Genomic DNA, 12,287 nt, shown 5'->3' with positions numbered 1-12,287 from the left:
ATTTTAATTAATACAATTTCTTTTACCCCTTTTTAAAAATTATTTTTAAAAAATTTGGTTTGTGCATCTTACCACATTTTTTGCAGATGTGGTATTTATTTGTTTTTTAGAATTAGGATGATTTAATTAATTAACACCAAAGTTTTGATTCCTTTTTATTTGAAAGCCTCAATATAATAATTTAATTGCTTTTTTAAAAATTAAAAATCAATAAAGACAACAAAATATTGAAATATCGGTTGAAAAAAAATAATTTTAAAATAGTTTTTTAAAAAAAAAAAAAAAAATAATTTTAAAAAATAAATTAAAAAAAGAAATTAAATAAAATAAATAAATTAAATAAAATATTCAATATTCTAAAAACTAAAACTAAAAAATTAAATAAATTTCAAATAATAATAAAAAGGTTGTAACTTTTAATTTATTTTTTAAATAAAAAAAATATTTAAACTCGATAACTTTTTTTTTATTTTTCATTTTCAATTCAATAATTAATCTGTACAAATACACATAATAATAAATAATATAAAATTACAATATAAAAAAATGAAATTAAATTTTCTATTACTTTTAACCCTTTCTAGCTTTGTTTTATTAAGCAGAGCCCAATGCCCATTTTCTAAAACTTCAGTTACAGGAGCCTCAGCCACATTCTATACTGCAATAAATAATGGTAATTGTGGTTATGAGGGAGTAACAGGTGCTCTTGGTCCAGGTAATACTATGATTACAGCTTTGGGTACTAAATTATATCAAAATGGTAATTATAAATATTTTTAAAATATAAATGATTTTATACTAATTATTTAATAATATTTCAGGAGCTCAATGTGGTCAATGTTTTAAAATTTCAAATTCAAAAAATAATTCAGTAGTGGTCATGGCTATAGACTCATGTAACGATGCTGGTTACTGCCAAAGAGCTAATCATTTTGATTTAAGCCAAGATGCATTTTCTGTATTAGGACAAACATCACAAGGGGTTCTTGATGGATTATCATATGTTAAGGTTCCATGTCAAGTAACCGGAAATGTTAAAATAATGATGAAAGATGGTTCAAACCCAGTAAGTATTAATATAATAAAAAAAAATATAAAAAAAAATATTAATTTTTTTTTTTTCAGTATTGGACTTCATTTTTAGTATATAACACAAAGGTCGCAATTAAACAAGTTTCAATTAAACTTTCAAACTCTAACCAGTTTATTCCATTAACTAGAACTTCCTATAACTATTGGCCATCAAATATTTCAGGTGCAAATTTTCAAATAAAAATTGAATCCATTGGTGGAGAGTTTATTTATGTTACTATCCCATCGGTTGTATCTAGAAAAGTTTATGATACTGCCACTCAATTCTCCACATGTTAAAAATAAATTTCTTTTTTTTATACATAATGTATTTTAAAAATTTTAAATTCTAAAAATAAAATAAAAAAGTTATATTCATCAAATGAACAAAATATAAAAATAAACAATGAGTTAAAATTTGATAAAATTTTATATTATTTAAATTTTTAGATACATTTTGTTTTAAACTAACTTCGAAATCATCACAACCCTTTTATTTCATTTAATATTTTACCTTTAAAAAAACCCTTATATATAGTTAATCTTTGTTTTAAAACAAATAGAAGTAAAGAAAATAATATCTCATCCAATATCCTCATTGGTGTAGTCGGTAACCCTCTAGTCTTTCACACTGGTACCTCGGGTTCGATTCCCGAATGGGGAGCTTTTATAATAATTTTATCTTTCGGGTGATTTTTAATGGATACATTATTTCCAAGAAATAAAAAAAAAGAAACACTGTTTAATTGTAACGTTTTTAAAAAGTGTTTTTTTAAAAAAAATTTTAAACAGTGGTCACTTTTAAAAAAAAAAAAAAAAAAAAATAAACAGTGTTTGAAATAAAAATTTATATGAAAAAACTGTTTTTTTAATGATTAATTGAAAGCATTTGTTTTAAAAAAAAAAAAAAGAAACACTTTTTAATGGTAACTTTTTTAAAATTTTTTTTAAACAGTGTTCCCATATAATTTTTTAATACAGAACACTGTTTTAAACACTGTTGCACTTAAAAAAAAAACATTGTTTCGAATTAATAATTTATATGGAAACACTTTTTAAAGTAATGTTAAGTAATAATTATTATTCTATATTAGAATACTGTTTAAAACAGTGTTCCGTAATTATTTATATTAAAAAAATAATAGCTCAATGGAATCCTGTTTAAAACAGTATTTAGAAATAAAAATTTATATTAAAAAAAATAATATTTTAAAATCACTGTTCAAAACAGTGTTCTAAATAAAAAAATAAAAAACAAAGGAGATTTAAAGAACATATAATTTTAAAGAAGAATAGCACTAGTATACTTCATCAACACCAAATCATTACCAAATATCAATATTTTAGAAAATTTTCTTTAGAAACATTAATTTAAATTTACCGATTATTTTAAGCATTTGTTTTAAAAAAAATCTTCACTTTTGAAAAAAAAAGATGACATACATAAAGCTAGATCTTAATTATCAACATTCTAACTTTAATATAAATATATTTATAAACAATAAAAATTAAGGTAATAATTTATTTTTAAAATTATACGGAACCAAAATGAATGTAATTTTAGCAGATTGAAAACAGTTATGTTCTCAAATAAAAAAAGTTTCAAAGAAGCAAAGATTATTCTTTGATATTAAATTGTAATACAACTTTTTTTATTTTATTTATATATTCTCATTATATCTTACTTAAGCCATTATTAAATTTGTACTTTATTTTATTTAGTATTAAATTTTTTTTTTTTTTTTTTTTTTTTTCAAACCATTATTAAAAATATTTAAAAAATATTCTTAATATAAGTATACTTTTGTTTTTTTCCATAACAAAAAATCTAAATAAAATCTAAATAAAATCAAAAACCCTGTTTAATAATTTTAGATTTGAAAAAAAATTCTTTTAAAAATTTTTTTTTTTTTTTTTTTTTTTATTTAATTTCTTTTTTTTTTATTTTTTTAAAAAAAAAAAAAAATCATTTTTTTTTTCTTTTTTTTATTATTTTATGTAATATTACTTATATCCTTACAATAACTATTTAGGTAATTTTCTATTATATAGATTTTGGGGTTTTATACCTTTAAACAAAAGGTAAGAAAAAATCAGTTTTTACCAGATATTTTAATTTTCTTTTAAACAATAATTTTTAAAAAAAAAAAAAAAAAAAAAGAAAAAAGAACATAATTTTAATAACGAATATTATCTTGTGTGTTGTCCATTATTTAATTATTATTTTATTATAACTATTTTAAAAAATATTTTTCACAAAAATAAATTTAAAAAAAAAAAAACTTTTCAAGCAAAGATAAATTTACCAATTCGAATCACTTCATATCAACCAAGATAAACCATCCTCATACAATCAACAATAAAAAATATTAACGATGTGATATTTAAAGTTTTTTTTTTATTTTTTAAATATTTTTTAATTTTTTTTTTAAATTATTTTTAAATTTTTTTTTAGATTTTATAAAATTTTATAATAAAAAAAAAACTAACTTAAATATTAACAGTGTATGATAATAGCAGTAGAGTATTATAAATAAAAAGTAAATTTTTTAAAAAAAACTCTGTATATAATTGTTCGGTTATATATAATAATAAATAATTATATATAATAACAATAATAATATTTCACACCTAACGATTTAATTAATTAATTTAACTAGAAGGAAAGAGAGAGAGAAGAAAAAATTGGGAGATTAATGCTCCCACTTTCTCACACACACCCATTATACTTATATTCTAAAATTAAAAATTCAAAACAATAATAATATCACACACACCTATCCCCTACACTTAAAAATCAAAACACACACACCAACACCCAAACAATAATTTAAAAAAATATATTTAAAATATTTTTAATCAATTTTAAAATATTAAAAAAAAACAATAGTAATAATAATAAAACATATTTATATTTATACCTTTAAAACAATTTATATATATTTCATTAAAATAAAAATATAATATTTATATTTTGTTTGTGGTTTTTCTTTTTTATATACATACAAGCACATATACACAGAACAAAATTATATTAAATAAATATAATCATAGTTGTTGTTATAATATTTTCTATTTACTATTAAAATATATTTATTTTTATTAAAATCTTAATCTATAACTATTCTCCTTATTTTTTATTAAAATTCATTTATTTTTGTTCAAATTTTTTTTTTTCTTTTTATATATCTTTTTGTATTATTTTTCAATAAAATAATTATTATATTGGTTGTTGTTTTTATTAAATTATAAATATTTTCTTTCTACATTATTTTTTATAAAAAATAATATAAAAAAAACTAAAGATATAAATCAAATATCACCAATAAACAATTGGACATACCTTATATTAAAACTACCCACTAAACACACCAAACACACAATAATTTTTTTTTAAGGAATCTAAATTATTATTTTTAAATTATTAATTTGTTTTTATTATTTATTAATTAATGTATTTTTAATTAATATTATTATTATTATTATTCATATTTAAAAAATAGTTTTTTTTTTTTATTTTTTATTTTTTAAAATAAAAAAAAATAAAATTTGTAAAAATAGTATTAAATAAATAGAAATAATAAATATATATTATTTATATTTATAGTAAAAAATGGAGGAAGAAAAAAACAATTCAGCAAATAATAGTAGTAGTAGTACAAGTGAATTAGAAAATAGTCTTAAATCATTAAATACAAGTGACACTATCAATAGTGAAGTCAATACAATGACACCAGTAGATGGAAGCACAACACCGGTTTATTTAGGTTTATCAGAGGTGTTATCACCCTTAAGAGAATTATATAGCTGTTTATATCTTGGTGATCTAAGGACATTAATGGCAAATAACGATCTATTATTTGAAGAATCTGAAAAAATTAGATGTATAGGTTTTCAAGAACCACATTTAGAAATTAACGAAAAAACTCAAAAAGTATTCATTTTAATATAGATATAAAAGATCAATCGATAGATAGATAGATTGATATATATAAAAATTTAAAACTTATTTCTAACTTTTCATTTAACTACTATTAGTTTTTCCAATATCAAGTATTTAATTTAGATGAAGATGAAGATATTTTATCAATCACAAAACAATTTGAACAATTATCGCAGTTAATTTTAGGTAGAACTAGTGAACAACCAGTTGTAATTCAAGATAGTTGTTATGGTTTAATTTTGGCAGCAATTTATTTCATAAAGTATGAGTTATTTTCATTACCACAAGCTCAAGATCTTATTGGTTATAACGATTTCTTTGGTACCTCTAAAAAGCATAGTCATTTCGACAAAGTAGATTCATGTACATTAATTAACGATATTACAACTTATTATTATAATAATATGACAAAAAGAAAAGTTGCAACATCCAGTGGCAATCTATCACAACTTTCAACTGCAACTACAACCACCTCTACCACCGCCACTACGACTACACCAGAACAAGTTTCAGATCAAAAAAGTAATAATAATAATAGCTTAACATCACCCCCAACCAAACCAAAGGGTCATGTTGGTTTATTAAAGAAAATATTTAAGGCCAAGGATAAAAAAGAAAAAGATAAGAAAGAAAAGAAGAATAAAAAAGATAAAGAAAAAGATAAACATCAAGATGCCGACAATGAAAAACCTCACTCTGAAGAAATCCTTGAATTATCACATGAAAATATTCCACCAGAAGATTTACTTAAACATCATTTGAAACAAGTTCAAATGATACAACAACAACAAATACAGGAACAAAAATTAGAAAAGGAAGCAGGTTCCAATGGTTTGTTAGAGGAGGTCGAGAATTATGATGATGGCAGTGAAAGATCAAAGAACCTCAAGACTATTATAGCACCAACATTCGAGAAATTACCAGATGAATATAAAACTATGGTCAAAACTTGGGACGTCAAACAAGAAGCAATCGATCAGCACTTTGAAATTATACTTAGTTTATTACATTTCCATACTAAGCAAAGATTCTATACAAAGGAACCAAATCATCATGATAAACCCAAATACTATAACATTGGAAAGGTATGTGGCACCCCAGCAGTTTCTCCCGACACCACTAGCTCTAGCAATGACCAAGTAGTTTCCTATTCAGCTTTCCAAAAGAAACCATTAGATCAAATTTGTAAAAGAGCTGGTGACATTAAAAAATTATATACCGTCAAAGAGAAGGTTGGTAAAGGTGGTTTTGGTACAGTATTTTTAGCTCGTAGTAACACTGATAAATCAAAACAAAGACTTGCAATAAAGAAGTTGCCACATGTCAAAAAGAAAGAAAGAAAGTTTAATATTAAAGAGATTAGGGTATTGGAATTTTGCAAACATCCAAATATTATAACCTTTTATAGCTCTCATATGCTACACAATGAAGTTTGGATAGCGATGGAGTTCATGGAGGGTGGTACATTGGCAGAAGCATCATCACAATATCCATTCCAAGAAAGTAATATCGCCTATGTTGCAAGAGAAGTACTCCAAGGTTTAGCTTATCTCCATAGTATTCAATTAGTTCATCGTGATCTCAAATCTCAAAATATTATGATGACCACTTCGGGTGAAATTAAATTAATCGATTTTGGTCTTTGTGCTAATCTATCAAAGGGTGAAAGAATAAGAATGTGTGGCTCGCCCATTTGGATGCCCCCAGAAATGATCCAACAAAAACCTCATGGTTTTACTTGCGATATTTGGAGTCTTGGTGTTTGTTTATTAGATTTGGCAAATAGAAATCATAGACTACGTAAAAACCCAATCAAAACAATGTTTATGGTTGGCAGCGAAGGTATGAAAGATCCATTCGAGGATCCAAATCGTTGGAGCGATACTTTCCATGACTTGATTGGTAAGTGTCTTCAAATTGATCCACATAAAAGACCTTCTGCTCAAGAATTACTCAAACATCCATTCATTGAATTGGCTGATAATAAAAAGAAAATGGGTAAAATTTTATCCTCAATATTTTTAAAAACCATTGTTGGTATTTAAAAATAATAATAATAATAATAATAACAATATAACAGTTTTTTTATTAATAAAATAAATAATATAAATAGTAATTACTATTAAACACATATAAAAAAATAATAAAATAAAAATTAATTGTAAAATAAAATAAAAACAAATAAAATAAAGTAAAATAAAATTAATTTTATTAGTTTCTTCGATATTATATTAAATATTCATTATCCTTTTTAATTATTTTTTAAATCTATAAATAGTTGATTTATTAAATTTATAATTGAAATAAAGGAATATGCAATTTAAATTTCTAAAAAGGAATACAGTTACTTTTTTTTTTAAATCACTTAAACAACCAATTGAAATTTAATTTATAAAAAAAAAAAATAAAAAAGTGATTATTATGTGAGAAAAAAGTTGTGTGGGTGGGTGATTTAAAAAAATGTATTTTTTTTTTTATTTCTAATTTCTTTTTTTTTTTTTTTTAAATTAAACAAATATATAAAAAATCAAATTATTTGCAATTGTTTTTTTTTTTTGTTTTTTTTTTATATTTTTTCCCTATTCCCAATAAATATATAAAATTAACTCAAATAAATAGAAAATTATTTTTATTTTTTATTTTTCTATTTTATTTTTTTTTATTTTTTTTTTAAATAAAATTTTATTTTTGTTTTAAATTTTTTTTTTAAAATTTTTTATTTTTTATTTTTTTTGTTTTTTTTTTTAATTTTTTCGATACCTACATTGTAGTATTTCATTTTTGTAGTGTAATAATACATATCCAACTTCAAAAAACTATAATAATAAAATATTAACATTGTTTTAATAATATAGTAGATATTTTTGGTGTAGTTTTATTATTGCTTAAATAACAACAACGCAACAACACAATACAACATTGATTTGCTTTATTTATTTATTGTTCAATATAAATATTTATAAATTATAATTTAAAAATAAAAACATATGATAAAAAGAATATACTATTAATAAATAATTTCATATATATAAATAATAATCATAATATAATAATAAATATAAATAAAATCAACAAAAAAATAGATATTAAAAAATGAAGAAATTTTATTTTAATATTTTATTTTTAGGAATAGTTTTATCATTGTTTTTAAGTTATGAAGCAGGTGGTAATGGTAAGTAATATGCGTTTCAAAATATGTTAAAAAACTTTTATTAACAATTATATAAACTATTTAGTTTTAGTTAATGGTAAGAAAATAAATAAAATTCCAATTAAAAGAGATCATGATGACAGTAGAAATGGTATGATAATAAATAAAGATGATTTTTCAGCATCATCATTCTTAAATTTAACATCAGGATCAGAAAATGATAATAGTAATAGTAATTCTACAAACTCAAGCAGTCACAATAATAGCTCATCAGAAACATCAGATAGTTCAAAAGATCACCCAAGTGATAGTGGAAGTCATGATAATAGCAGCAGTACACACGATAGTAGCGAAGGTAGTCATAACGACAGTAGTCATCCAGATGATAGTGGAAGCCATCATCACAATAATAGTAGTTCTCATGATAATAGTAGTAGCGAAGGTAGCCATCATAACAGTGGTGATAGTGGATCAGCAAGTAGTAAAGATGGATCAAATAGTGATAATGGCAGTGAGGGCAGCAAAGATCAAAGTAGTAGTAGTAGTGGTAGTAGTAGTAGTGACCATGAAAGTAGTTCAAGTAGCAGTGACGATTTAAAATGTCAAGCTTGTGAAAAAGGCTTTTTTGCAAATAAAACAGAAGAATTTTGTAGGGATTGCGAAACAGGTTCATGTGAAGATAAAGATAAATACTGTACTAAATGCCCAGTAGGTTATTTTGGTAATACAAGTGGATTGGCTGAATGTCATCATTGCACACCAGGTTATTATACAAACAATAGTGGTTCAGTAGAATGCACAGTTTGTGCTGATGGTTGGGTTGCACCAAGTAATGGATCAGCTATATGTCTCCCATGTGATAGTGGAACAACTAGTGATGAAGATCATATAGAATGTAAGGCTTGTGAAGCTGGATCATATTCATACACTGGATCACCATGCGAAGAGTGTGCACCTGGTTCATATTCTTTACAAGCATCTCCATTTTGTTCTTTTTGCACTCCAGGTACTTATAACACTTATGGCGGCCAAGCATCTTGTGTAGAATGTAATATGGGCTTCTTTAATCCAAGCTCTGGTTCAAGTAGCATTGATAGTTGTATTAGATGTCCAGACGGATCTTATTGCCCTTCTTCTGGTTTATCTCAACCATTACCTTGCCCAGAAGATAAATATTGTATCAGTGGTGCTATTAACCCAATTCCATGTCGTGTATTTTATTCATCTGGACTAGGTTCAAAAGTAAAATGATCAATACAAAAATATAGTAATAACAATAATAGTTTACTAATTATCTTAATTAATATTTTAGGAATGTACACCAAATAGATGGCTTTATATTGTAATTTTTGGAAGTGTTGGTGTTGTTTTAGTTATAGTAGTTTCAATTTGGAGATATGTTCAGGTTCAAAAATATAATAAATTAAGAAATATATCTGAGGTTAGCAGATTAATACCAAAACCAAGCGATGGACCAGAATATGGCGGTTTCTAAAAATTGAAATAGCTGTTGTAGTTTCTAAATTGAAAATACATCAAAGTTAAAACAAAGAAAAAACAATAGTAACAATAATAATAATAATAATAATAATAATAATAACAAAACAAAACAAACAAAACAAACAAAACAATCACAACAATTATATTGATCAAAACTATTCGATTTTTTTTCATCATTATCAAATTTTTATTTCCTTCATTTTAAAAATTTTCACTAATTGTAATTATTTTTATAATGTAAAAAGTAAAGACAAACGAAAAAATTGTATAGTAAGAAACAAAAATAACAAAAATACAAAAATAATATTTAAAACATTTAAACAAATAAAGTGTACATTAAACATCAAATTAATTTGTGTTTTTTCGCTTTTTTTTATTTTATTTTTTATTTTTTTTAATATTTTTATTACTTTTATTTATTTTTTTGGATTATATACAACTTGATTTTTTATATTTGTGAAATGCAGTTATTTGGTGGTTATAATTTGAAAAAGTTTGATAAAATTTGGGATATATAACTTGCAAGTTTAATTTGTATTTATTATATATTTTGCATTATATTTTATGTTATTTATTAATTTATATTTTAGTTTGTAATGTGTTTAGCAACTGGAACGCCAAAATAATCAACAAAAATAATTCTAAAGTATTTATTCCAAACTAATGAAAAGATACCATAACCAATTCCAAAAGCGATACCTTGAGTAAAACCTTTTAAGAGAGATTTCTTGTATTTCTCGAGTAATTCGTTTTCGTCCATTTTAAATAATAATAACTTATTTTAAAAAAGGGTGTTTCTTTTTTAATAATTAATAAAAATTTGAAAACTAAAAAAATGAAAAAAATATTAAAAAAAAAGAAAACTAAAAAATTTAAAAAAATAAAAAAAAAAATTTAAAAAAAAAAAAATAAAAAAAATTAAACTCATGAGTTCATAATTTATTATTTATTAAATGTAATTATTGTGTGTATATGTAATTGTGAGAGCAGATTATATTATTCGTTTATTCGTTTTTATTTTTTGATGATGATGAGGATTGTTGTTGTGATAATGGTAAAAATAAGTGTTTGATTGTTAACCAATTGTTATCCCATGTGTCATTTTCCCTATCTTTGATTAGGTTCTTTCTCAATCTTGATATCATTTGGTCACCATCTTCATTGTCATCGTTTTCATCGCTTCTATTATGGTCGAAAATCTTGTTGAGTAAATGATAGAGGCCTTCAGAGTTTTTAAAGAGGAAACCATTGTAGTTGGGTTTAACTAATTCGCCAATACATTTAAAGTCGACTGCTAATACTGGTAAACAGCAGCCAAACATATCTACTACCTTCATTGGTAAGTCTATACCACTGCTACTATTATGCAATGATATACCCATGTCGCAGCATGCTAATAATTTTGGATAGTCTTCGGAATCTAACCAAACTGTGATGACTCTTGATTTCTTTAATAACAATTCGGAAATTTTCTTTTCATACATTTGCTTTTGTGGTCCCTTACCAGTGATAATAAATAATAAGTCATCGGCATTGTTATTCTTTGATTTTACAACATGCTCTAAATCATATTTTACGATTGCGTCTAAAAGAATTGAAAAATCTTCATCTGGGGTCCATGATGTTGAGGATATAATAATTGATGTGTTCTTTTCTTTTTTATTTGATCTTCTCTTTTCAATAACATTTTCAATAAACTTTTTATCTTGGTCATAAATCTTGTATTTTTCGATAAATATTTTTAAAAATTCGATTTGATCTTTATTATTTAAATGTTTGAAAATTGGTGAGGCTTTATCGTGGAATACATAGGTTTTACCTCTATTATTTATAAAAAGAAAAACAAGATATATGATTAGTTTATATTTTTTATAATTTATGTGGTTAAAGGCAGAATTAATATAAAACCATATTTACTTTAAGTCCCAATCTCTAACCAATTGGTTTTTCATTTCTTTGGTTACAAATAAATGGGCATATGCATTCTTTGCGAAAAATCTTTCAATAAAAGTTGCTATTCTGATGATTGGATGAGATGATGGTTTATTTAAAGATAGTTGGAGTAGAGTGTAGCCGAGATTGTGCCAATCAATTACCAAACGAGTGCCTCTAATCATGCACACCATTTGCATGACAAAGATAGTTGGTATGGCTGGTGGACTTTGAACTAAAATTGTGTTTAAAGGAGTAGGTACTCTAGTTAATAATACTGAAAGTAATTGAAAAATTTGGAATAGTACTTTATAAATTGCAATAAATGGCCAAAGTAGCATAAGTAGTGGTGCTTTTTTACGTGCTGAAGTTGATAGTGAGATTGGAAATGGTCTTAATGATTCGATTGTTATATTTTCATTATTTAAAATTTGTGGATGTGGTTCGCTCTCTCTATAACCGATCAAAGTTACGTGTGTATTTGGTAATTTCGATAATGACATTGAATGATATTGCATTCTTGGTGATCTACCAATATCGCCTAAAACAACGACTGCAACATGATTTTTTTTAGTATTACTACCCATTTTAAGTAATAATAGTTTTTAATTTATAATTTCATAAAATCATTTAATGAAAATAAAATTTTTTTTATTTTTTTTTTTTTAAATTAAAAAAAATTTTTTTAAA

The 12,287-nt window shown here is 23.4% G+C and overlaps 4 protein-coding genes across 4 annotated transcripts; 2 read left to right on the top strand and 2 right to left on the bottom strand.

The window, feature by feature from the left end:
* Positions 1-546: 546 nt before the first annotated feature.
* On the top strand, positions 547-1,371 carry DICPUDRAFT_148118 (uncharacterized protein; the record flags this gene model as incomplete). Its single annotated transcript, XM_003284320.1, has 3 exons — positions 547-760; positions 822-1,066; positions 1,126-1,371. 3 exons carry the CDS (start codon positions 547-549, stop codon positions 1,369-1,371), a joined length of 705 nt encoding a protein of 234 aa, XP_003284368.1.
* A 3,313-nt stretch (positions 1,372-4,684) lies between these two features.
* On the top strand, positions 4,685-9,660 carry DICPUDRAFT_148117 (uncharacterized protein; the record flags this gene model as incomplete). Its single annotated transcript, XM_003284319.1, has 5 exons — positions 4,685-5,005; positions 5,110-7,051; positions 8,142-8,186; positions 8,251-9,407; positions 9,478-9,660. 5 exons carry the CDS (start codon positions 4,685-4,687, stop codon positions 9,658-9,660), a joined length of 3,648 nt encoding a protein of 1,215 aa, XP_003284367.1.
* Positions 9,661-10,251: 591 nt separating this feature from the next.
* Positions 10,252-10,425, bottom strand: DICPUDRAFT_148116 (uncharacterized protein; the record flags this gene model as incomplete). The annotated part of the gene is made up of 1 exon (XM_003284297.1): positions 10,252-10,425. The coding sequence occupies one exon, from the start codon at positions 10,423-10,425 to the stop codon at positions 10,252-10,254; it is 174 nt and encodes a 57-aa protein (XP_003284345.1).
* Positions 10,426-10,596: 171 nt separating this feature from the next.
* On the bottom strand, positions 10,597-12,184 carry DICPUDRAFT_52859 (uncharacterized protein; the record flags this gene model as incomplete). The annotated part of the gene is made up of 2 exons (XM_003284296.1): positions 10,597-11,486; positions 11,583-12,184. The coding sequence occupies 2 exons, from the start codon at positions 12,182-12,184 to the stop codon at positions 10,670-10,672; spliced, it is 1,419 nt and encodes a 472-aa protein (XP_003284344.1). The 3' UTR covers positions 10,597-10,669.
* Between the last annotated feature and the right edge of the window lie 103 nt (positions 12,185-12,287).

This window comes from Dictyostelium purpureum, assembly GCF_000190715.1.
Source record: "Dictyostelium purpureum unplaced genomic scaffold DICPUscaffold_23, whole genome shotgun sequence".
Lineage (NCBI taxonomy): Eukaryota > Evosea > Eumycetozoa > Dictyosteliales > Dictyosteliaceae > Dictyostelium > Dictyostelium purpureum.
This window is presented reverse-complemented; position numbering and strand designations above follow the sequence as displayed.